The 24127-nt window shown below is 44.8% G+C and overlaps 1 protein-coding gene across 1 annotated transcript in view; it reads left to right on the forward strand.

Moving 5' to 3' along the window:
• The window catches only part of immp2l (inner mitochondrial membrane peptidase subunit 2), a 106395-nt gene extending 90716 nt beyond the window's left edge, over nt 1-15679 (forward strand). The window contains exons 3-5 of the mRNA XM_069687003.1: nt 182-247; nt 11381-11483; nt 14830-15679. Of these exons, the coding sequence (XP_069543104.1) occupies nt 182-247; nt 11381-11483; nt 14830-14955 (295 nt within the window). The 3' untranslated portion in view covers nt 14956-15679. The remainder of the gene's footprint in view (nt 1-181; nt 248-11380; nt 11484-14829) is intronic.
• The last annotated feature ends 8448 nt before the right edge of the window (nt 15680-24127 follow it).

The raw sequence follows: 24127 nt of genomic DNA on the forward strand, positions 1-24127 counted from the left end.
TCTCAAACGATACATGCATTCAGGCCTCAGACTGAAGCAGACCTGGGTGCACAGACGGCGTCTCCCTGAACAGAGCTGCTCCCACAGATAACGACATCACGCTTGTATGATTTTTATTCGGCTGTGTTTTCCTGTTTGCGTTTTATGCTCATTGCCTTTTATATGTTTATTGTCCCCTCAGGTCCCCCAGGAACCCCCAGCAGAAGATCATCAAGCGGGTCATTGGCCTGGAGGGAGACTTCATCAGGTAGGAAGCAGCCCCCCCTCCTCCTCCTCCCCCTGAGCCTCTCGCACTAACACTGATAAAGGAGCTCATATGTTTTATATCTCAGCTTTATTGTAATAAACCTGAGGTATCCTGAGGTAGCAGTGAAACAGCAGCCTGTTAGTCAGAGCCGTCTCACGTCTAATCGTATCAGTCTGCAGTCAAGAGGTTCACTCCATCACGCTGATGTCTAATCAGATTAACTGGCATCACCTGGTGGCAAAAATAAATCACTGCTCGGCTGCTGAGCCGACGCTGAAAACTCACTGAGGGGACAAACATGGAGGATTTAGCACTTTATATGTTTGGTAACACAAGGAGGTGTCCTACCTGTTATATTTGAAGTGTAGCAGAAGTACAGTAAACAAAGGTGAAAGAGTTCTATCCTTTAAAATTGTAGCTGTTTTGCAATTATTTCAACATTTTGCACACTTAAAGCTCATGCTGTGTTCAAAATCGGACACTATATATTACATACCATATACGCAGTACTACATACTTCATACTGCGTGCGGCGGTAGCCTGCAGTACGGAGCTGCTCAGATGTATTTTGCCGTATGCTACGCCAGGTGCCAGTCTCCGGTTTGGGAAAGCGGAAGTAAACAACAGCCTGCCACGAGCAAAAAGCTGCTTCTTTAGCTATAGCGCCCCCTTCTGCTCTTCTGCTGCTGTTTGCCATTTCAACTGCCGTTGTGACGTTTCAGCGCTTTGCATTCTGGGATACAGTAGGCGAGGTAGACTGGTCCGATGCATACTGGAGGTTCTTTCAGAATCAGGACGACGATCCGGGTATTTTTGGTATACTGCACATGTTGCTTTTCTTTGTTTACTACCTTTTAGCCAAATCCGTACGTACTGCTTGTATAGTGTGTGCTTCTGAACGCAGCCTCTGTTTCATTCTTTTGCAGCACCTTTGACAATAAGCGGTAATTCCTGGTGGTGTTTTTGCACGTCACTTTAAAGGTGTGTTCAGAGGAGAACAGCATCATGCAACATGGATCAAGAGAACTCGTGTCACTCCGGACAATTTAATGTCTTCAACTTGAGTGAGAAATAAGCTCGACCTTGTGTCATTAGAGCCTAAAAGTGATGTTGCATCACAAGAAGTTAACCAAACTCCATTCAAAAAAACAGCCATTTTAAAGTAGTGTTCTTGTCGTCTCTCAGACAGACCTGACAAAGCCTGAGCTCAGCCTCTTTCCAAACCTGCATCCTGATGTAGTTCTCTCAGCATCCTGATGTAGTTCTCTCAGCATCCTGATGTAGTTCTCTCAGCATCCTCTCAGCCTGTTTATTGTCATTAAATCTCAGTAACATCTGTTTGTTGTGGCTTCATAGCGCTGTAGTGAGACAGTTTTCAGCACACGTGAGACTTGCTAGATACAGTGAAACTGCCACTCAGCGCAGACAGATGGACAGGCGCTCCACAGCTGAAAAAACACCCCAAAAAAGTCCCATAATTACATCTGAAAGGAGCAAAACAAGATTGTATCTGTCCTTTTTAAAGTAATGGAAAAATTATCATTAAAATCCAAAACGTATCAATTTACACTTTATTGGAAACTCAGTTATTTGTTTGTGTAGCAACTTATAATTTTAGTATTAGGAAATAAAAAGTCTTATTTTGGTACCAGTTGTCCTCCATACTGTGACCCATCCTTAACAAGCAACCAGTAAAAAGGATTTATTGATGAACCAATCAAAGTGTTCCGCCTCATCAGCGTCGCTCATATAAATTTACAGCCTCCTCCATCACTCGTGGCTCTCTCTGTCAGAGTCATCATCGCTTCCAAGATGTAAGTGACGGTTATTTCCTCCTGGTTGTTGGTTCTCTGTCAGCTTCAGGGGCGTTAAAGTCACTGTGATGAGACACTGAAGGAGACTGAGTGACAACAGATTCTGTCCAGCCAATCAGAGTGGCTCGTGTTTGATTGACAGGAGTCCATCAGTTACATCCTTAAATCAGAATCATCCGTCAGATTGAGATTAAAGAGGAACTGCATAGATGTATGTGTCTCCAGGTGTTGGGGAGATCTATTAAAGAGGCATAAAGCCTTTCACTTCCTCTTGATAAATGACCTTAAGTGATGTCACTTGAGTCGGTGTCTGTATGTGAAGGGAACGTCGCCACCGTGACATCACACATTGGTTTCTGGACTACATTTCGGCTCTTTGATGGTCCCCATCTTGTTTTTTGGAGCCTGAAATGACGAGGGTCAAGTTAAGTGACAGCTAGCAGCTCCCAGCTGTCACTCAAAGAGGCCACGCCCTTAATGCTGCATCACTTTAAGCCTTAATATAATGTAAACAGGTGAGCTGTATAAAGATTCTCCCCGTACAGTTGTCATGAAGAGAGAAATGAGCTATAGAGACCCAAACTGTTTTTTGTAACCAGGCTGTAAACATGTTTATTTCTGCTGTAAAGTTTAACATGGGGCTCTATGGGGACTGACTCACTGCTGGAGACAGCCTCAAGTGGACACCAGAGGAACTGCAGTTTCTGGCGCTTCTGTGTTGCCTTCAGCTCTGGAGGTTGCTGCTAGGTGGAAGTTGATGATTACAAGTTTGAAAATGAAACAACTGTCTTGGTGTGGAGTTTAAAAGAAATTAGTTTGCCATTACTCGGCCAAATGCATTGTGGGAAATGTAGGTCAATGGATTTTGAGGGAGAAGAGTCTGTGGAGTAAGAAGTTGATATCACAAGTTCATCAGCAGTGTCCGTCATCGGTCTGACACCTCTTTTAGATAAAGACTTTGTGTTTAAAGAAAGAAAACTTTGTCAGGTCGTCGTGTGCAGGATGGTTGACTCTGTCCTGTTACTGTGGCTTCTCTGCATGGCTGATCAGACTGGATTCCTCTGGACTGGATAATTGACCAATCACAGCGTGCACAGTGTGTGTTGTGTTTGAACAAATTACAGAAAGGATTTTGGGGCAGCACAGCATGAGACCACGTTTCTAAGAACGCTGACTTTATTCTTTCCCTTTTCTTTTTTCACGCTCCGAACTCGAAACAAGTTGTGGTGCAGCCTGAAGCTAAAACTGAGACAGAATTACAACAAAGGAATCGTATAGGAACTAATCAGAGGTGAAGCCAGTCGCCACAAATAAAACACAGCTGGTGGCCTCAAAGGCTCGAGCTGAACATGGGAGCACTGTGAAGCAGCCGAAGCACCAAATATGTTATGTAACACAGTGAACACTCAGTGTGACTCAGTTTGCATATTACCAGTATTTTGCCTTTTCTCTTTACAAATCAGAACATACAGTCTGCTTGTTTTGTACCAATGTTTAATGTAAATGTAAATATGGAAGTCTTCATCCTCGTTTTGTAACGTCTGTTTACGATCAATCACTGTTTACAGGTTCTGTAACAAAACAACACAGTGTGTAGGCCGGACTGTGTTTCAGGGCAGAGTGTTCTGGTTTCTGTTTGGAGTAGGTTTGCAGTCCGAGTAGTATCGACCAATCACGTATCATCTGGCTTTGTTGTATGCCAGGGATATAACGATACCTCGCATTACGAATCGATACATATAAGTGGCGAGTCAAATCGATAACATGAAGACATTAATCGCAATACTATTTTTTTAAACAGCAGAGGGCGCTGTCTGCATCTGGCTTCTCTCGTTCGAGGTCACCACGTCTTTTGCATCTGCAGCTTTTCAGTGAGTGTATTCCCGTTATCAGCGATACGTCGCCGTCGTGTTGGTTAACGCTGTGGTCACATAAACGGACCGTCCACGGCACACACACCGTGAGTGCTGAATAGGACGTATTTTTTCTTGTTGATTGTATATATGGGCATTATGGCACACTGCATTTATCATGTAGGCTATAATTTCCTGTTTTTTTTTCACATTACAATAAATACACTATTAAACCTCAAAATTAAAATGATTATTTAAATTCATATTTCTCTATAACTATGAGAAAATTGTATCGTGAACCCAGAATCAGGATTTGTATCCGTTAATTAAAGTCGATCACAAGAGAATCTGTTTCTGTTTGGGCTTCATCCCGCTGCAGTCAGCCAGAGTGCAGCCTCTGTGTAACTTCCTGTTTACAGTGAGACTGAGACTCAGCACAGACAGATGAACGGGCGCTCCTCCGGGGGATGGGACGAACCGAGAGATGACAGCGTTTATTTAGCAGACACATCTGGACGGAGAATTTACCTTTGATCTGAACACTCGGTCGCTGCTCGAGCTGCTGACTGGACTGTAAACAAAGCAGCACACGGAGGAGGACGTCGGGCTGAAAACAGCAAGCTACATGTATACTGAACACTAGCTATATATAAATATATATAAATCCATAAAATAATGGCCGAATCAATATTTTGGTTCTTTAGAAGCCGTACGATAAGCAGGATCATGTACAGCGAGCAGGGCCGTAAAGACCGAATGAATCCCCTCAGGCTGAGACGAGACCTGCGTCACCTTGTACAGTCGCCTGTTCAGGGCTGAATAATAAAAAGTTGACATAAACTTTCTTGCACCGCGTTAAAGCTGCGTTTGAGAGCAGAAAGTGTTTCCAAAGTCTGAAAGTGAAGCTTCTTGTAGTTTCCCTGTGAGACGTGTGTTACTGAAGCCGACTTCACTCGAGTATTTTCACTCTTTAAGCTTAATGTCGGCTTGAAATTGGTCTTGAATTGCTTTTGAACCGGCATTAAGAACACATTAAGGTTAGGCTGCAGAGAGCTATTTTTAATCTCAGTGTGTGCGTGTGTGCGTGTGTGCGTGTGTGCGTGTGTGCGTCTCTTCCCTGGGTTTCCTTCAGGAGGAGGTGGGAGCTGTTCCCAGCTCGGTTACACGCCGTTCTCGTGAGGAAATGAGCTCCACAGTTCAGATAATGAGGCGCAGCAGGAGAGCAGATCGGGCCGCGCTGCTCTGAAACAGCAGCTCCTCTAAAAACTCACCGTCTGATTGTCGGATGGTTGGAGAGCATGGCGTCCCCGGTCCGACTCTCTGCCCATTAGCAAAGCAGCTCTCTCTGATTTCTACCTTTTAATCAGAACACTGAACTTCTGCACAGACTGAAACTTCTGACTGATGATTAAACAAAACTACAGCTCTGTCAGCATCATATTTGTCCAATGCACTCTGCTGCTTCTTCCTCTGAACAGTCAAGTCTCAGCAGATGTGTGTTCACCGTGAGTCTGGTTCTGCTCTGTTAGAGGACGTTTTTCTTGCTCATGGTGGATTCATGTTGGGTCTCTGTCGATAATATAACAAAGAGAACGGTGTAGAGAGATTATACAGACACAGATACAAACTAAAAGCTGCTTGTACAAACGTGTAGGCGTACTCATTCAAATCTTTCTCTAAAAACAGGGAGATGTTGGATTTCCTTGGATTAAATAGAGCATGTAAGCTCTGCAGCACGTGATGCAGCTATGAACATCATGGGTGCAGCAAAACATGATGCATCAAAACAGAGCATTCCCATAGGTGGCTCCCAGAGAGAGCACATTCCCAGCAGGAGCCTCCCAGTGAACACATCAGGGCTCAGATCTGCAGCAGCGTGTGGGGAGGCTGCGAGGACGTGTCAGAGTCAGACCCACAGAGGCGTGTGCACAGTATCACAACACACCATCGTCATGTGATTCATCCCCGCAGCTGTTTGTGTCAGTGCCACCGAGCAGATTACAGGTCACCGTCTGGGGAGGGGATGAATAATTAACAGGTCTGTGATGGTTCTCTGGCGGAGGCGGCGCTGACGACGCCGGCTGTCAGCCCGCGTTGTCTTACACGGGCCAGGTCGGCATAAATCACAGCTACTGTTTTAATTCAGCTGCACAGGCCAGAGCGTCTGCCTGCCACATAACCGTCAGCCGGCGCAGAGAGAGGATTGTTTTACAGATTCATCTCCAAACAGAGAGGCCTACTCCGCACGTAAATCTCCCATCGTCAGTGTCAGGCCGGAGGGAGCCGAGTGGGGGATGCAGCCCGCAATGAACTAATGGTAACACATAAATAAAGTTTATTTGTCTGTTAAACCATTAAACAGGTCCCCGTCCAGCAGGAGGCAGACACCACTGACACCAAAAGTCACTCCTACTCAAACACAGTGATGCAAACAAAACACATAAATATTCTCTCTAAAGGAGCTGAACACAAAGAACAGCAAAGAAACGACTTCATCGGGGTTTGGAGATAAATTTTAAAGGTTGATTCTGGTGTTTTTAAACAGGGGTCTTATTTTAAACATGTTTTAGGGTCCAAATGATCGATACACAAAGTTATAGATTTGCTCCTGTAGATGTGTTCATCCTGCAGCAGTGAAACAGGCTGTAATGGCTGCAACATAATCCTTGATGGGTCAAAGGTCGTCCACTAAAAGTTCTTGTTGTTTCCACTGACAGGCTCAGATTGTTCTTCTAAGTGTGTGACAACATGACAGAAAGGATCCCTACAGAGATAGACCTTTTTGTTACAGAGGAAGATGATTGTTTTAACCACACACAGACGTTACATCGCTCTCTGCACACACACCAGACTCCATTCAGAAAAACACACATTTCCCTCATAGAACACAGGAGCTGCTGGTCTACAGCTGCCTCCATCGACAAGTGTTTTGTGTTATTGTGTGTGACTCAAACACTTTGTTGGATTCAAACTAATCATTCATAAAGTACCAAAGTCGCACAATAACACAGACAAACTAACCGATCAAGGCAGCAGTCGACCAGCTGCTCCTGTGTTCTGTGAGGTAAAATGACTGGTTTTGTTAATGTAGTCTGGTGTGTTTGAAGAGAGAGGAGCGTAAGAGCTGTTTCTGGTTTAAAAACAAATAAACATGTTATATCTGAGTCTAAACTGGCTCTAAACTGTTTTTCAGATATTTAAGTTCTTACAAGTATGAGTACGTTTATTAGTACGAGTGTTTTTTACAGGTTTCTGAGCAGACGGTAAAAAGTCAGAGAAAATGTTTACTACTTTGTGAGAGAGCACATGTGATTAGTTTTCTTATATATCTCTAAGACTGAACAGAACCTCTGACACTTTGACCCGGGCTTTTTAATCTGCACTGGGCTGTGCTGAAATCCTTGCATGTTAAACTCCAGTCAGCTTTAACCTCGATATTGACATATTTTCATCCTGTTACACTGAGCCGTGTGTGCCAGGTGAGACACACCTTCATCCTGTTGAAACTGAAATCGAGCTGAAAACTGAAGGATTTTGAATTTCTTCGCATGAAAAGAGACAAAATCCAGAAATATTAAAGAGTGAGTGTGATTGACAGCTTCGATAAAACATCATAATGAGCTTCAGCCTTCAGGAACGCGTCAGTCAAACACCACAGTCTTAATCCGGTGTGTGTAAGGAGGTGTGTGTGTGTGTGTGTGTGTGTGTGTGTGTGTGTGTGTGTGTGTGTGTGTGTGTGTGTGTTTAACTCGTCTTAGTGAGACATCCTCTCCATCATCTCGGAGAAGAACTCTGCTCTCATCCGCTGCTCAGATTCAGTGACAACACGCTGTGGTCGTCAGGCGGCGATGACGAGGCGGTCTGTAGCATCTGGACGCTCATCGAAGCGTCTCAGTGTGGTCTGTAGTGTGTCTGCTGCAGTAACACGAGTCTGACTCAGGTCAGTCTGAGTGAGTGAGACTCACTGACGACTTTCTAACGTGAATGTAAAAGAAAAGAACATATAGGAGTCACATGGAGCTGCAAATACGTCTGTGCTTTTTAGACTTCGAGGTGTTTTGATCCACTCTTTTTATTCCCTCTTTTACTAAAGTAATAGATGCATCCACATTTTATTCAAAGCAGACCACATGAATGGATTACCTGCCTTTCTTTGTTCACAGTTTTTCTCATACTGCTGCGTTCTATAAAAGCATAATGAGTCGTCTTAAAAACAGTGACTCATCCTAAAATAATCCCTCTCCCTTCAGTGAGTTTGCTGTGTCTGTATCTGCAGAGAGTCCCTCTGCCTGGATTTATAATTCTGCTGTGTGCGGACATCGACCTGCAGCGTTCGGTGCCACGATCTATGTCAGATCAGGATTTAACAACGTAACAAAAAAGTAGCGACCAGCTGACATCGCTGTCTCTGTCTCGGGGAGGCCACGAGGCCACAAACAGCCGGCAGGATGAAGCGTGGTTTGACTAAACGTCCTGCTTCTTTCTGCAGGGTTGTGCAGAAGTTCGGTGAGGATTCGGCTGCACTCGGTACTTACATCGCATGCAAAACCAGCCGAACTACGAGAGCAACAACTAGAGTCTTACTCCGAGAAGGCAAAGTAGTTTTGGCCAATCGGCTCTTCCTGTCAGGATGGGAACAACACATAAGAAACTGTGTGAACTACCATTCCTCCTCCACGGCACTAAAGCTTGCTTTATAAGTAATCAGACGTGCGACCACGAGAACAGTGAGGTGTTGGAGATGTTTCATGTCTTGTTTGTCATTGTTTTGCTTAGTTGTGTGTCCTAACAGCTCCTCCTTGATCCTCTGTAGTGCAGGCTCTGTTCGTATCTGCATATCTCCATGCTCTAAATGTTTGTGCTGTTTAACTGTTGCCTGCCTGGGGGAAATTAGCCTTCGGGCTAACTCGGGCATATTTTCAGAAATGTTATTAATATGCTCTCTCCCTGTCAAATGAATAAATACAAAATGCACAGACTGTATAAATAATGGAAGTAGCCACTGTGACGTCACCCGTTGGTTTCTTGACTGCGTAAATGAAGCCTTGAATTCCGGATACGGCCGCCGCCATCTTGGTTTCCTGGAGTCATTGGATGAGAGGGTGGTGCTGCAGAGGAGTGAGGGGTTAGCAAACATCAAGCTATCAAAGCGAAACAGGCTGTGGCTGATCCACCAGCTGCTGAATGAGCTGGTTTACCTTTGTGTTTCCCACAGAGGAGATTCTGTGTGTGACGCTGGAGGACACGTAAAACTCATCACTACGATCCGCCGTGATCTCTTCAGGGAAAGCCAACAACTTCTGTCTCCTCCTATTTACAGGCCGTCGAATAAACAGACTAACAAGCCAGGTACGAGGACGAGCAGAGTATACCTGCTCAGTGCGATCAACAGGCCAACAATAACACTAGAACTTAGAACCCACAGAGAGAGAGAGACAGATGATTTGTCCTCTAAAGGCTCCACCAACACAAACAGGTGACGTTCAGCTCAGTGACTGCGGGTCTGTGTTGACGTCCAGCAGACAGCCAGCAGGATCCACCTGTCAATCAAGTGACCCCGCCCTGACACGTGTGAACCATCCTCTCTTCTGGTGATGGCGATGGAAAAATGCCAAACTTAAAGTTTCTAAATGGTCGTCAACAATCAGACGGGTAGCTACCTCCACTTCTTCTACACGAGACAGAAGAAGGAAGTGAGCGCGTGTTGATCCTTCCTCTAACTCCTCCGTGGTAACTAACATCAAGGTCACACACCTTTACTCTGACACACGTATAGAATCACTCACTAAGGTAGAAGTTAGCGCGGCAGGCTAATGGAGAAAAGGTTCATTAAAGCGTTGCACTTTATCTGACGGTAACTTCTGGGCTGAATTTAAAACCCACAGATTGATGAGTAACAGTCAGCTCTGATTTTTCATTTCAGCTGACAAAACCTGCTTAAATAAAAGCTGAAATCCAGTCGATCGTCCTTCAGCCTGTAAAGACTTCACTGTTCAAACATATCACAGAGTCGGTGTCATACAGCCTGTAACCTTTTTTATTCCTGCAAAAAGGTCCCAGCTTGTTTCTTCTTTGCGAGTCAGTAAATTCAGCTGCTGCGGCTGAATCAATATTTATGTATCCAAGGCCTCTTCGGTCAGCCGGCCTCCCGCACCGGCGCACACACACGCATTAAGAATTGCAGACAAATTTCCATTTAAAAAGTGGCTGAGACTATAACTCACAATGTTCCCCTGCTAAGAGATAAATCAGGGCTGGAACAGGCCTATAACAGTCCGCAGGATGATGAAGGGCGTCGGACCTTCTCCTCATAAACATGATGACCTGAGAGAAGCAGCCACAGGACGACAAACACCCCCTCCCCCTCCACGTTTATTAGTCCCAAAGTGTCCTCGGATCAGATCTTTGTTGGAGCGATAAGGCGGCAACAGGAAGCGACGCCGCGGGGATGATTTAGAGCCTGATGATTAACGATAATGAAATGAAACTGATAATTGTGCCGGAGATTTAATCCTCCAACAGCACCTCAAAGGCAGTTTTCCCCTCGATCTCGATCGTTTCGTTCTTTATCAGAGGAACTGAAGCAATTATTAATCCACCTGTCTGGAAAGTTTAAACCTTTTTCTTGCTTCAGTTCAGCGGGGCAGTGAGTTAGAAAATGTTAGCATGCTAATGTGCTAAAGTGAGGCTGTGTGCAGACCCTCTTCGTCAGGGCCTGAATTTGGCCTAAAAGGTGCAAATACACTAATCGAACAATTACATGCATCCGCCTTGTTTATTTATATTTGTCTGCATATCTTGGTGAAATATTCTACTTCAGATATGTTTTTGGATGCATTTCTACAAACAGTTGTTTTGGTTATAAAACTTTTATGTAGCTATTGATTGATGGATGGACAGCTTTGTGCCTTCTTCTGTCCGTCTCATTAACGCCTGAGCTAGTCTGAGTGCCTGACCGGTGCCTCGGTTATTTATGCACATTTTTAAGTTAGGGCGGTACAGTGGTGCAGTGGTTAGCGATGTCGCCTCAGAGCTAATAGGGTCCTGGTTCGAATCCCTGTTCAGACGTAGTTCAATGTTTGCTTCCATTATAATATAGAGAAACAGTTAACGGATGAAAGTTGAAGTAAAAACTGCATTTACAGTATTTGAGTGCACACACTGGTGTTAGCATTTAGTCCCTCCTCACAGACCCAAACACACCTTCCTGCTTTACACAGGTTTTAAAGCAAACAGTTCTGAAGGCTTTCCAGGGAGAATTTAAAATCATCTTTCAGTTCATTATTGATATTGTGAAACTCCACGCTCGGTGAGATGAGAGGACGTTTTGTCATCCCGGTACGCCGACGGCACTAAAAGGAAATCTTTGAACAAAATCCCTCAGATGTTTTACCATCAATAGATTTCACTGCCTGGAGGATTCGCTCACAAAAGATGGATTAAATCTGAATCTCTTCTGTCTGCAGGACTCTGGGCTACAAGAACAGATACGTTCGAGTCCCTGACGGTCACTTCTGGATCGAGGGCGATCATCACGGACACAGTCTGGACAGCAACAGCTTCGGACCGGTGAGACCCGAACCCACTGCTGATACACAAAACCAGCACAGTCCATAAAACTATCCACGTTACATCCAATACAAGTTCTTATTATTATACCTGACTATTCAAGCACATTATCCTCCCTGTAGTGTGAATCAAAGATAAATAACTATAAATATGTACATAGTGTTTATAAAATGTAAAGGAATGGAAGAAACATGCTTCTGCCCAAAGAGACGAGAGACTTCGTGGTCTCAAAAACATGACATCAAAATATATTTAATTTCTTCCTGTAAAGTTTTGTGTCGTTTTTCAAAGAGGGGGTATTGTGCTGTTTCCCCAGGCTCCTCAGCTCAGTCTGCAGGCTGCTGTGAACGCCAGCTTTCACAGGAGTCTGGAATGGAGTCTGGTGTGTGTGCAGAGAGCGATGTAACGTCTGTGTGTGGTTAAAACAATCATCTTCCTCTGTAACAAAAAGGTCTATCTCTGTAGGGATCCTTTCTGTCATGTTGTCACACACTTAGAAGAACAATCTGAGCCTGTCAGTGGAAACAACAACTTTTAGTGGACCTATCCCACATGTAGACAGTTATATGAGTCTAAAAATATGGTCCAGTTTAAAATACCGGGATTACCCTTTAAACGCCAAAGCTGCCTCTTTTAGCTCTGATGGAAAACAATGTTTGAACCGTGGAGACGGCCTGAAAAGAACAAGAGGCTTAGAGAAAATCCCAGATATATAAACGTGAGTGTTTGTGTGCTTCATGTCGCAGGTCAGGGTATTACCTGTCCGATCTGATGCTGAGACCCGGTTTACCTGCGTCCGCTTCTGCTGGAGCCAGCTTTACAGTAATCTGAGTGAAGCTGAAGAGATAGATGATGCGTGTGTGTGTGTGTGTGTGCGTGTGTGTGTGTGTGTGTGTGCGTGCGTGTGTGTGTGTGTGTGTGTGTGTGTGTGTGTGTGTGTGTGTGTGTGTGTGTGCGTGCGTGCGTGCGTGCGTGCGTGCGTGCGTGCGTGCGTGCGTGCGTGCGTGCGTGCGTGTGTGTGTGCGTGTGCGTGTTTCAGTGTGTTGGCTGAGGTCTGTGTAGAGCATGAGTGTGTTCGATGTTTCTCTTTGTTTGTGCGTCCTGACTGAAGCTGCTTCTGCTTCTCCTCCAAACATTAAGATTTCATCAACGCTGCGTCTCGGCCTCGTCTCTCCGGCACACAAACATTATTAACATCCTCATATTGACTCCTCCTCTCTGCGTGCTGTTTGTAGTTTGCTCCTCTCGGATGCAGCTGTATGAAACTTGCAGCAGAGAAGGTGCTGTTTGCTATGGACAGCACATTACAGGCCAAACAGACGGCCAGGATCTCGGGCTGAGAGGAGGCGTTATAAGAAATCCCCTCAGATATCAAACACAGAACACGTGAACACATCGACAGTTTAATGTCACCAACTAATATTCATACAGGAAGAACATGACTAAAAACAGCTAAATCAGTATGTTCAGGATATTTCTCATCCAAGAGGAAGTCCGGATTCTTTTCAGATCCAGCCAGCAGTCATTCTGCCTCCCACCGCACACTGCTTTCACTCAGGAAAACATCCGCTCCCACAAATGCCTCAGCCTATGGGTCGATCAGAAAAAGTCCAAAACAAACAAATAAACCTCCCACAATCTCCAGATGCAGCGTACAGTGTAGGCTCAACATGCAGACTGAGTCTTACTTTTCTAACTTCTTTTAAAGTTCTTCTTTGTTGGAGAAAATCTTTCAAATCTTTGAAAATTATAAAATAAAGAAAAACTGTGGCGAGTGGATCTGTGGGACGTGCGGCCTATTAAAGGCTTTAAATGTGCAATGATAAAGTTTTTACTGAGCCGCAGCTCATAACGAGCACATACGTCTGCAGAGGGGCTGATGGGGACTGTTGATCAATACCAGCGAGTCAGCCGGCTGCTGAGGCTTCTGCTCCTCAGAGCTCCATATGTAATCCTGATGTGGACGTTAACACAGGAAGGAAGCAACCGATGAAGCTACATGAAGTTAACAGGGAAAGTAAAGATGACGTGAGAAACACGTCAGCTGTGAATCAAAACAGACGAGCGACCTCTAGACCAGCAGAACTAGATTCAATATTTTTCATGTGTTGCCGTCTCGCCTCTGTAACATCCCGCCGAGCTGCCTTTTAACTTCTGTGGATGAATATTAATCTGCTGCTTCATCACTTCCTGTTGCTAAATCTCGACCTGCAGCTGTTGCTCAGACTTCAGCCCCGCCTGAGCCACCAGGACACCGTAGAAGTCAAACGAACACTTCCACGTCTGACTGCAGCCTCGTACGGCCTCGCACCGCCCGGCGAGCCGCAGCACACGGGCAGTCTAAAGGTTACTCTGAAGACGGAGACGAAGGCGGCGCTGAGGCTTTTTAATCTAGACGCCAGCCGATCAGCGATAACAGGCGTCATTAAAAGCGTTTGACATTTGCTGCTGTGTGTGTGTGTGTGTGTGTGTGTGTGTGTGTGTAACCTGATGCAAAGCAGCTCTAATTGATGCAGCGAGGACGATGTAGGACAACAGTGAGCGAGCAGATCTTCAGCTGTCAGCCTGCCAGTTTTAATTATCTCTGCTGTTGATGTCTGTAATTCTCCGGACCCGAGTGTGACTGTAAAGCAGACGTGTTAAAATCCTCCCGAATAAGCATTTCTCTGCTCATCGTGAGGCTCTTCAGCATATCTAATCCTCACTTTGAAGCTCCAATAAATGCAGATGGACCAAATACTAATAATTCAGAAGTGCTAATCACTGGTCTCACAGTTTGTCTGGGAAGAACAACGTTTCTGCTCAAGTTAAAGAAGAAAAAAAGGGCTTGAAACACTCGTCGATTGTGTCAGGGGTCGAGCAGTCGACTGGCTGTAGAAGTTATCTTTCTGCTTCTGCAGGAAAAGTGAGACTTGTTTATGCAGCGGCCTTTTCTGGACACGTTCAGGGACTTGAAAAAAAGTAGGAAAACAAAGAAACAGTCTGTGCTCGGGTAGCGACTTTGGGACTGCAAACAAAAGCAGCACTACAGAGAGAGGCGAGGAGGGCTGACGTGTGCTGACTTTTATATCCCAAGTGACGTCGTGGCTTTGTACGGGAGGCTCCCCGGGGTTCCTGCAGGTCTCCTCCAACACATGGAGAGAGTCTGAGTTCAAGCTTAGGTGAGAGCTGCAGAGCTCGATGGGTTCTGGTGGTTTCCTTTGTTCAGGCTTTGTTTAACCACATGGTGAGATCCCAACATCGCTTCATTTCTTGGAGCCAAATGAACATAAGTGGTTGGGTTACTGAGCTGACCGACACCTTGTTGTTCTTCCTCGTGTGTCATTCGTGGTGTTTTTCTTCCCAGGTGTCTGTGGGGCTGCTTCACGGTCGGGCCTCTCACATCATCTGGCCCCCAAACCGCTGGCAGCAAATCAAAGCGTCTCTCCCCCCGAACCGAGGACCGCTGGACACGGAGGAAGAGGAGGGATGAGTCGCAGATACACACACTGTTTTTTATAAGACTGAAACAAGGTGTCCAATGGGAGGAGAGCCTTGAACGCAGCTGTGTGAATACATTCAAACCTCACCTCAGTGTTCAACATGCAGGAAGCAGAAGTTCTCTGATTCTTGTTCTATTTCTGTTTTTGTGCTTTGATCATCGTCACCGTGACGTGAACAAAAGAGACAACATACGAGTTTTGCAGGTTTTTAAGCCACACACAGAGTTTATGTTCCGCCCTAGATCTAAAACTAATGGCACATTTTGACAGCTATCAACAGTTCAGATCATTTCTGAAGCACAAACACCAGATCTTCTCTGGTTCGCCTTCCGTCATGTGATGACTTTCTGCTGTCTTGGGTTTTGTTTCTTTGCAAACTGAAAGTCTTGTGTTGTTTTTATTGAGGATTACTTTTGTGCTGGAGAAGTGTTCCTCTATATATTCCAATAACTACAGATCTACTTCAGACCTTGATGAAGTGACGTTCTGAGTATTTGGACAGCATTAAAGAAAAAGCATCCATGAAGTTTTTCCAGCACGTTCTGTGAATCTGTTTGTTCCTCATCCAAATGTCATCTTTCCAACTTATTATCTGTAATCTCTCTCGTTTCCTCTCGTTCAGACGACTGAGCGGCTTTCCTTTAATCCAGGTGGGCTTGTGGGAAATGGTATTAAAGGTCTCTAAAACCAGAATGAATAAATAAACAATATTACTCTGCTTTTTGAACATGTGCCATCCCTGTGTGGACAGTTTTCTTTATCATACTGAAAGTAATGGCTGACGAACTAAAGATCTGTGTAGATCCCTCTGCAGACTCATAATGCCTCATGTTTCAGCACCATGGACAGAGAACAGAAGTCGATTATTTGTTAAAACTTTGATTTACACGTCACACGTTTCTATAGGAAACCTTTTGTTAGCACTTCAGTGTGAAGAACGATGTCACACTCGTGTGTTGAAAACTGGCTTCAATTTTAGCCTAAAATGACGTTTCTCTCCTAAAACTTCCACTCACTGCCAAAAGTCTTCAGTTTGCACAAAATCTGAGAAAACTTCACTAGAGAATTGTGCAGCTATGTGCTCTTCAAGCTAGCTAAAGTTAGCTTCTCAAACAGACTGGAAACGGGAGGAAACATCTGTCCAAAGGTAACAAATCCACCAATACAGCTTCTGGAAACTTATTGATTAAAAGAGAAATTAAACTTTTGCCTTTTTTAGTAATTAACCAAAAATAAAAATCTATCTGAGCCGTTAACACGTGCTCAGAGTCGCCTAAACAAAGCAGCATCCAGAGTTGGACTCACACGGAGCTCTTCTGATTGTATCACCTGTAAAAGTCACACAAATGTATCAAAGACCTGAGCCGTCTTCCTCTTTATCTTTGTTTTTTAGTAAAGCCTCGTTCACGTCTGCTCTCTCAGCACGACCTCCGAGTTGTGACCTCTCGAGTGCACTCATGAATCCAATTATTTTCCTTTGTGATGGAATAAAACACGTCCAATCTATTCTCACTGTGCTTTTGTTTGTGCGTCTGCTGCTGTCAGCTCTGAGCAGAGGGCTGCTGGTCGTTCACACAGATCCCATGATCGTTTTCTCCTCCCACATCCGCCGGGTCATCTGAAGTCTTATTGAGACAGAAAGCACAAAGACAGAACAGCTGACTCCTCCTGCCTCTCAAACAGCTGAGCAGCTCCGTCTTTAAGAGGCGCGTCGCTCATTTGCATAAATCAGACTGAGGGAGCACTTTAGTGTAGCTGTTGATTCTGCGATGCTAACAGCTGTGTCACGGCGTAGTGGGACCCTGCAAGGCACAAGTGGGGCTAAATGCAGGTGTACTCAACCCTCCCACTGAGGAATCAGCACACTCACATCTGCATAATGAGTCACTGAAGCGTGATGTGCGTTTCTGTGCCGACTGACTCTGACATTTAAGGTTTATGTTTGAGGTTATTAAGCTGTGTCTGTCTGTGCATTGGGAATTAAACTCCTCAGCTCTGACTGAGCTTGTGTTTGCACATCTTATAGTTCTTTACATCCTGCATTAACTTTATTTACAGAGAGCTGAGAGGGCTCATCACTCTCTCTCTGAGCTTCTGTTCTGCCCGCTGCAGCTGCTGGCAGGACACCGGTGTCACTGCAGCGAGATGCGGCCTTGTTCAGACGTGCAGGATCGCGTCGACAGGAAGGGAAGTGTGTGCCGCGCTGACACGAGGCTGCTTCCTTGGTTTTGTTTTGTGGCCGACAATTTTAAGTGTTGGAATATATTCATTCTACTGCTGCAGAGTTGTTGCACTCCCCTCATCTTGATTGTGTGGTGTAATCCGGGGGTACACACTACAAGAAAATGGAGCTGATTTCGGGTCTGATTCCCTCCTTCAGACTAAAGTAACAGAGTCCTGATGTCCTGATGGTTCTTAAGATGATCTCTCAGGTGTTCCTGCTGTGAGGATGTTAGAGTGATTTTACTTCCCCCGATCTGCTCAGAAGAACGTCGTGTTCGCATCGATTTAAAATATTAAGCATGTTCAATATTTACAATCTGATATCCTGTCGTGTGGGGGGGAACCCCGAGGACAGCCGAGCACGCTCCCTGTGGATCGTCACGTGGAACTAAACAACAGCCAATCAGGAAACGAGCTGACTGAAGCAGGAAGCACAACAACCGCAGCCATGGCAACCAAAGCAAATGTGCAGTTTAAAGTACAGCACGTGTTCACGCCGTCTCCACCACTTCATCCACAGTTTGTTCTTTTTTCTTCCTGAATTTTCAGTAGAAAAGTCTCGTTTGAGCGCCAGAGATTTAGTGAGATTTCCAGCTGCGAGAGTCGGACTCTGGTTGTTGGTGAATGAATGTGTTAGTGTGTGGTGCTGTTTGGGTCATAGCGTTGCTCTCCACACTACAGGAACTAGACTGTCGTCACCTGTCCTCATGTGCGGCTCTCTCACATTTGAACTCTGTCAGTGAGCCTGAAGTTTGAAGCTGACCCGATATTTAAATCAATGAATTCTGTCAGAGCGGTAAATCCAGATTTAATGTGAACATTCATTAAACCACATGTTAACATGAGTTTCATTCTCAGGGACAATCCACCTCAATCAGACTTTACAGCTGAAATCTACATTTTACTGCTGATTCGTCTCCTTCAGTCGGTGTTAAACTGACAGCCTTCATGACCGCACATTATTCTGAAGATACCATCACGAGATGATCCCTGCTCGAGCGTCACTGGGAGAAGAATCAAACCAATCATCTGGATGTAAAATGTATCCCCGTATCAATGTCATGTGCTCATGCATATTACAGCAGCGTGCCCCGTTGCTGCCCTGCACCAGGTTTCTCTGGATGTAATCTGGGAGCCGTCTATAAACCCTCACGGCTCATTTGACTGTTTGATTGCTCCTCTCTCGCGGCGATCTTGACCAGTTTGAAATGCAATTATGCTAATCGGAGCAGCGTGCAGGGTCAGCGCTGCACTTGGGCCTTCACTTAGCCTGCGAGTGGCTGAGCCCTCGAGCTCTGTGTATGAAGGCGTTTCATCCTGCCCTGTGATGGGTATTAAACAGGGCTTGGCTGATACGTGTTAGAGAGCCACGGAAATTAACCTTCGCCTGCTGAGCCCGGGGGAGAAACAGCAGCAACTCGATGCTCCTCCGACTGAATCAACCTGCTGATGTCAAAGACCTCACTCTGAAGACTAAATAATCGGTCCAGAGGCAGCGGCTCAAGTTTAAAGGCAAAAAATAATCACTACATTTATATAAAGAAGAAGCTCTCTGCCGGCCCCTACAGAGGTTTTACAGTCGCGTCAAATCAACTGCACCTTGCAGCTGACGCATACATGCAGACGATTAGCACTGAAAGAAACAGAAAGAGAGATGATGAAAGATGCCTGACCTGAGCACAAAGCTTCATGCTGCAAACATAAGCTAACACACAACCCCATATTTCTAATATGTCATTGTGTTATTGATACAAAGAGCCACAGTAAAATGTTGTAATAAGTAAAAAGCCATCACAAGTTCACCCTCAGCCCGGGTGAGCTGAGAGGATAGCCTACAGTTTGGAGGTATTTAAAATTACCTGACCATCAACAAGCTAGCTTTGTACCATAACATCATGTTTAACAGTGCTGGTCATAAGTACCATCATCAGCCAGTGAAGTCATGTGGAAAGCTAAACATCTAACATGCACATTATGCTAGCAGGAGCAACTGACTAGCCATTTCAGCAGCCATTTCAGCCCTGGATGCTGGATGAATTAGCTGCATCATGCACTTAGCTTTAAACATTATTATTCTACGTTAGCTTGCCAGAAATGTGTCCGAGTTAGCATCTTACGCTGGAACAATAAAACAAACAAAGGTCAGTCTCTTAACCAAACATCCTGCTGGTGTTAAGTTTTGTCTGAACGTGGACTCCGTGTTGTTGTGGATGTCGGCCATTGTTGATGTTAGCGACTCCATTTCTCAGCTACAAGCTAAAGAGTGGTGAGGCACTCAAGACCATCAAAAAGCCATGAATGCATGCACAATGCTCGACATGTTGAGTCAGTAGAAAACAGTTCAGCGCCACCTACAGGCCTGGAGCTCTTTCACTGTGATGACTGCATCTGCAATGTTTTTCTTCGGCACTTGTTCCGTGGGTTTTTGACTTTGCACTGGTTAGATGTTTATGTATTTGATGCTCTTTTAGGCACTTTTTCTTCATTGGCAGCAACGTTTCTGTATTTGTGTTTCTGAATTTGCATCGTTTCTGAATTTCATTTGTCCTAGTCTGCCACCGTAGTTTTAGTTAATCTATGCAAGTGGAGCTGATGGTAAATGTCTCCTGCTTTTATTTTATTTTTAAGTGTTTCCTCCATTTCTAATGAATAAATAAATCTATAATTACTTATTCATTGCTGTCAGCAGGCACTCGAGCAGAAGAGGCCTTCCCTGTTCACACCTCTGAGTCAGGCATCGGAGGACGAGAGTTTTCCGGTGACTCATTACTTCAGTGTCGGGCTGAGGCCAAACACTCTGCATGTGTTAAAGTCTGGATTAGACTGACTCAGAGCTGATGACGACCTTCTCCTTTTGTAACAGGAGGTTTTCTTCTCGTGGTGCTGTGTCATTACCCTCTTAATGATAACAATAATTGCTTAGCACTTAAGAAAAGCTTTAACACAAAAGCAACTTAACAAACCATCAGCCACAATCAAGAGAAGATTTACTAATTACAGCCCATTATTAGGCCGACTCAGCAGATTTAAGAGGACTCCTAAATGACCAAAACATCCACAGTGAGATTAGAACAATAACTTATCACAAGTTGTGTGCAGCTGCACAAAGTTTAGTTGTTTGGTTCTGAAGTTTTTAATTGCATGTCCTCGGGACATTTAGAAGACTGGAAGTTATTTAAAAACTAAAGTTGAATTCTTCCCTCAGACTGCCTCTTCTGTTTCTCCTTCACTTAAAGAGTGCTTCAAACACCCGCAGCAGCAGAGTCAATATCTGGATTCGACTGTGAGCTCGTGAGACTGAGACAAACAGAAACATTGACTTGAGTAGAAAATGTGAGAGCTGCTCCAACATGACCGACCCTCGTGTCATTCTGGTCTCTGTGCTTCATCTGTGGCTGTAACTGCTCTCTGTGTCTCATCACTAAATATGTTACTGCATGATTTCTGGGTAAAATGGCGGCTTTATAAAGACTCTATGATTCTTAGACAGAGGCACCGTAACATGATGTTTACCACTGATGTGTTAGCATGTTCTTACAAACGTCCCTCATGCTCTGTCTCGTCCCAACCAGAACAGATAACTGCTGAAACAGCGGGAGAAACAAATGTGTGTATTCCTGCAAAGCAAGACGTGCCTGTGTCACAAATTCTTTGACAGGTGAATTATTCATTAATTATGGGCAGTGAGGAAGTTAAGCAGACCTACATGTGTGCACTAAGTGTTCGTCCATACAGCCTCTTGAACAATTATTAAAAATACAGTTTGAATACAGATTAGATTAGATTACGTATAATCTCTATAAACGGATCATTTAGGCACAAAAAGGAGGCGGAATGCATTGGCTGTAATGCAATCCTGGCTGTAATCGGCGGTCATCCGCCGCGACATAGCTGTCATTAACCTCATTAAACAGACATCTGCAGGTAGACATCTCCATCCTCCATTCTCAAGTTGCCAGTCGGACTGTAAAGAAGAAGCACATGGAAAAGGGAGTCTCGGCTGGAAGTCCTTGAACGCTAAACGCTGGCTGCACCGGAACCCCGAGAAGTTGGAGAGGAAATGTCGTTGTCAGACGTGAGCTGATGCGTTCCAAGAAATAGGAAAGTATAAGTTTACATTTCTGTCAAGAATGATCAAGTAGGTTTTCTATGTGTGGTGCAGTAAAGCGGGGTTAATAATTCTGCGCTGAATCAATGCTGTAGCTTCACTGTTGCCTGACGTGCACCACCCTGAAATGTAACGACACACCTTGTGATTGGTCCGCTTGTTAGCTTTGCACTGATTATGCACCAATCAATATGAAACTGCCCCCGCAGCATCTGCACCCAGTTTGTTGGATTACCAGCGGGTTAATGACGTGCATGTGTTTGGTAGCCTTGGTTACACCTATGGGATGGACTCAGAATGGGATGGCCACCTGGGGCGGAGTTTTATGACTGGACGAGCATCAATAAGTTACGGCCAATTCTGTCCAAGCCCCACCCTTTGTAGCGATGATTTGATTGATGGCGGCCATGTTTTTTTAACCAGCCAGAGTCATAAAAATCTGTATCTCAATTTTAATTCAATGGGCCTCCCCACATGTTTGAAGGAGTGATCTTTCTAAAACCATCTTTGGGCCTTTATTGTCAAGTTGCTGACAAGTTGTAATCAGTTTGTAGCCGGCTGCTACAGCCTCCTCCAACACGTCCAAGCTGGACCCAGATGGGATTCCTAACCAGCAAAATGTGTCCCTGTATTCCACAGAGGCCCAACACGGGTTAGCCCAGAATCCTACACATTGAGAGGACGTGCATGTGAGTCCGTGTGCAGAAATGTGCAGATGAAATCCTTCAGGCATCAAAGAATTAAGAAAAATGACTCGTAGTTGTAGTTGGTCATTTTCCACCTTTTTTCTTGGTTGGAGAGGAAAGAAAATGATTTCAGCATTGCTCTGGATGGTTCTTGAGGCTGGGGTCAGAGGTCATGAGTTAAGGAGGAGGTTCAGCAGTAGCAGTTTAACGTGATGTAACAAAGTGAGATAAAAGTGCTGCATTGTCTCTCCATGCGCTCCCAGCAGTTTCTAAGCTTCTCTACGTGCGGCTGTGATACGTCTCATCCCCGTCAGCTCCTCAGACAGAACCATGGCCAATCCTTTTTGGCACATTATGCTTTGTCAATGAAAAAATATTGGTTCAGAGAGATAACAGCTGATGAGCTTTTCTTGAATCGTTTCAAAATATTTTTTAAAAGTTCCCTGATAACGTTTTTTTTATTCCCGGGCTGTGACACAAATTAAAGTTCATTATCTCCCGATGTCACCGTCTGGTGAGATAAAGCAAATGAAAGAGAAAGAAATTGCCCCATATTGGACTTTAAAGCCTTCAGTAATAACATTAAAGTGGCAGTATTAGCAGCCATGTTGAATTAAGGTTCAGAGATCCATATCTGCACAACGTCCGCCTTGAATAAATCGTCTCTAATTACATAAAGTCTTCTTACACAGCCTCCATAAGTTGTAAGCCAAAATATAATATCACAGGGAGATAATGAAACGCATATCTCACCTTGATGATTAAATATATATAGCTGGCTCATAAACGTGTGCGTCTCTGTGACGTGCCCTGGATGTTACACCTTACTACAGGTGACAGTTCTCTCCCTTCTGCTTCCTTCTCACCATCAAACAGTCCCGATAGCATCCGAGGCGTCTGTTAGCTGCTGGTGTCCTTCAGCAAACCGTCTGCGAGTACAAAGTCTCTTCCAGGTGGAGTTACTCTCATTTATCTCCCCTCACAGCGGGGAAGTTCAAAAACAAGCGCTCCAGGGTGCTAATCTTAAATGAGATGTCACTTTGACCTTTTCATCAGTCAGCAGCTGGGAAACTGTGTCTGACCTCCACAGTGTGTTGATGATTAATTAAGGGCATATAAAAGAAGAAGTACCCCGCCTTCCAAACCTGAAATCCAAAGCTAACATAATAAGAGCTCATAAGCTAGTTAACAGTTAACGCTGCGCAGAGCTAGCTTGTTACCTGTTTTGTTAAATCCTCGTTTACATTTTAATGCTGATTAAATTATAATTCAAGTGAACCCTAACATGATGTCATTAGCATACATGGTGTATTAATTCTTACCCATTAAATTCCATCAGTAAGGAGAAGGGCACTCTTGGTGGGCGGTGGCACATTAGAAAGGGAATGCTAGAATACGAGCTAACTTGCTAGCAGTGGAAACTAGTTAACAAGCTAGCCAAAGTAGCTCCTAGCTAACCACTTAGCTTGCTATTTCAGAACACAACCACCTCTTTAATTCCTCACTGTGATTTTCAGTTAGTTAATATGATGCACTGGATTAAGTTTTGGGAACAAAATGTGAAAAATAAGTTAAAACTAGAACACTGAGGTGATGGACAGGAGCTAACTTTGACTGTTCAGCAGAAACAATCACACATGTGATGGTTAACATTTTCTGTGTCAGGAGGAGAGTCTGTGTTGTTTGTTCCCAGGCCCCAGAGCCTCCGGGGGGCCCTGTCCGGCCCTCAGAGATAACTGACTCATGAAGCGTCGGGGCAAGATGGCGACCGAGCTGCTGCTTAGAGATGCAGGTCAGCAGCTCCTGAACCGACTCCTCCCCGGGGAGGCATCTTATGTCTTCATTATAGATTCTGATAACTCCTATCATCTGACAAGTGAGGCACACACACACACACACACACACACACACACACACATAAAGAGGAAGTGTTGGGTGTGTGTTTAGCCTTGGGCCTCTCAGCTGAGCCCTTCAGAGGATGGAGAGGAGCGAGGAGGTGGAGCGAGGAGGTCACAGAGGCGGCTCAGATGAAAGATTTGTTAGAAGCTGAAAAAAGACTTTTATGTCCACAAAGACGCGACCTGCATGAGGAGCCGAGGCGCGCAGATCCTCCTCATCTGAAGACTCATTTCTATTGACTAACTG

The sequence above is a fragment of the Semicossyphus pulcher genome, unplaced genomic scaffold (assembly GCF_022749685.1).
Source record: "Semicossyphus pulcher isolate SPU_LCO1_2020_fin unplaced genomic scaffold, fSemPul1.0.p SCAF_8, whole genome shotgun sequence".
Classification (NCBI taxonomy): Eukaryota; Metazoa; Chordata; class Actinopteri; order Labriformes; family Labridae; genus Semicossyphus; species Semicossyphus pulcher.